Source organism: Limulus polyphemus, unplaced genomic scaffold (genome assembly GCF_000517525.1).
Source record: "Limulus polyphemus unplaced genomic scaffold, Limulus_polyphemus-2.1.2 Scaffold275, whole genome shotgun sequence".
Lineage (NCBI taxonomy): Eukaryota > Metazoa > Arthropoda > Merostomata > Xiphosura > Limulidae > Limulus > Limulus polyphemus.
Genome location: NW_013665885.1, coordinates 534,921 through 536,668, shown reverse-complemented (window position 1 = coordinate 536,668; position 1,748 = coordinate 534,921). Strand labels below are relative to the sequence as shown.

At 31.1% G+C, this 1,748-nt stretch overlaps 1 protein-coding gene across 1 annotated transcript in view; it reads right to left on the bottom strand.

Annotated features, from left to right (window-relative positions):
- Positions 1-1,748, bottom strand: part of LOC106456962 (activating signal cointegrator 1 complex subunit 3-like) — a 266,949-nt gene that overhangs the window by 9,176 nt on the left and 256,025 nt on the right. The window contains exons 38-39 of the mRNA XM_022382757.1: positions 783-894; positions 186-418 (exon numbers count right to left, since the gene is read on the bottom strand). Coding sequence (XP_022238465.1) covers positions 186-418; positions 783-894 — 345 coding nt within the window. The remainder of the gene's footprint in view (positions 1-185; positions 419-782; positions 895-1,748) is intronic.

Below are 1,748 nucleotides of genomic sequence, written 5' to 3'. Positions count from 1 at the left end.
ACACACACACACATATATATATATATATATATATAAATTTACCTTTTTCTTGAATTAAATTCAACTAAAAACATTTTAGATCTTTTAAATATTAAGTTTGATATGTCTATAAAATCCTGTTCAAAAAGATCCGAGTTGATCATGTGATAAAACAAATTCAAATCCCGATTATATAACTGCCTTACCTGGTGACTTGCATAGCTTGATATGTAGCCAATCCTTTTGATTGCTATCAATTCTTGGTTCTCAATGTCTCCTAGCACCAGAAACCATCCTTCGTCTTTTTGCTTAGGAAAACGTGGAGCTAAAGCCTTAGTATCCTTTTTTTTAATCCTGTTCCGGCGCAAGAATTTGACATTAAGAATGTATTCTTGATCAGCATGAACTTGAATCCACTGTTTGTCCAATTGGACTCCACCTACAAATTCATTATATCTTATCTCATTAAATAAAACTATTCAAACATTTCATATTATTTATTATGAGGAATAATAACTATATAAAGTCTCCTTGTTAGTTTTGGCCTAAGGAGTGAAAAGTTGAATTTTAATAAAGGTAAAATTAGGTTGTACATTTCTATAATTTAATAATTCTACAATTACATCTAAAATAAATTTTTGTGATATTTACAAAAATTATCCAATTAGAACCCTTTTTTATTTTATTTTTCAAAATAGCTTAATAACCACCAATTTCTTAAATTTAGAAACTGCTACCTCTTACTCATAAAAACAAAGCAAAATGTACAATATTTATTTGATTAACAAAGTAACAGTACTTACAAAATTGTTCAATTAAGATGGTTCGTTCTTCTTCTTCAGCACTTTCCATCCACCAACCTTTAATCTTCATTGTAACATGTAAAACTGGTAGTTGTATCAAAGTCTGGAAAACCTTTAAAAAAACATACAAAAGGTTAACAGTAACACTCATACTTTGTATGAATCAACCAATGATATACTGAAACTTTTTAAAGCTGTTAGTATGAACATAATATAATACATTTAAATATGGAACAATGACAACTTGCTAGTAATAACATCCTAACTGAAAAGAAATTTTTTTTTGTGTGAATCATTTATATACTATTGTAGAGACAATCTTTAAACTGCTGCAAAACAAACATTATGGTTAGAAAACAATTAAAGACAAGACTAAAAGTTAGTGATACTGGTTGAAACCAAAGAGACAAAAACAGTTGAAATTCTGAAATTTGGTATATAGTAAGTATCAGAAACATGACAAATACTGGTACATATTACAAATGCAGTTTGAACTTAAGTTACGTATCTACTTGTTTATGAATTTCCGGTAGAAATTCTTTCCGAGGAACTTCAGCGATACAAGTCCTTTCTTAATCAAACCAGTTTATTCTTCCTTGATACAACTTTTAGTACACAGAATGTCCACAGTCAGTACGTTTCTCGTCACTTTAAACTTAACGACTTTTATAATACAAGCTATAAATCACAGCGATTCACAATCTCGATAAGTTTCCTCTCGACGAGTACAAATCCCACACTTTATATTTCCATAACTACTGTTCGCTTCTTTAATTATCTATCTATTGCTGGATTCTCTGCCAGGCTTATATACCAACAATGGAGGCGTCTCGAATACACTCGGGCCTCCCCGATCATTCATGATCGGTCGAGAAATTCATCACGTGTCACCAGCGTCACATGACTTTCGCTGTCGTAACACTGGCCCTACCTCAGTATTGTTCATCCCAAACAATAGCCACTTAC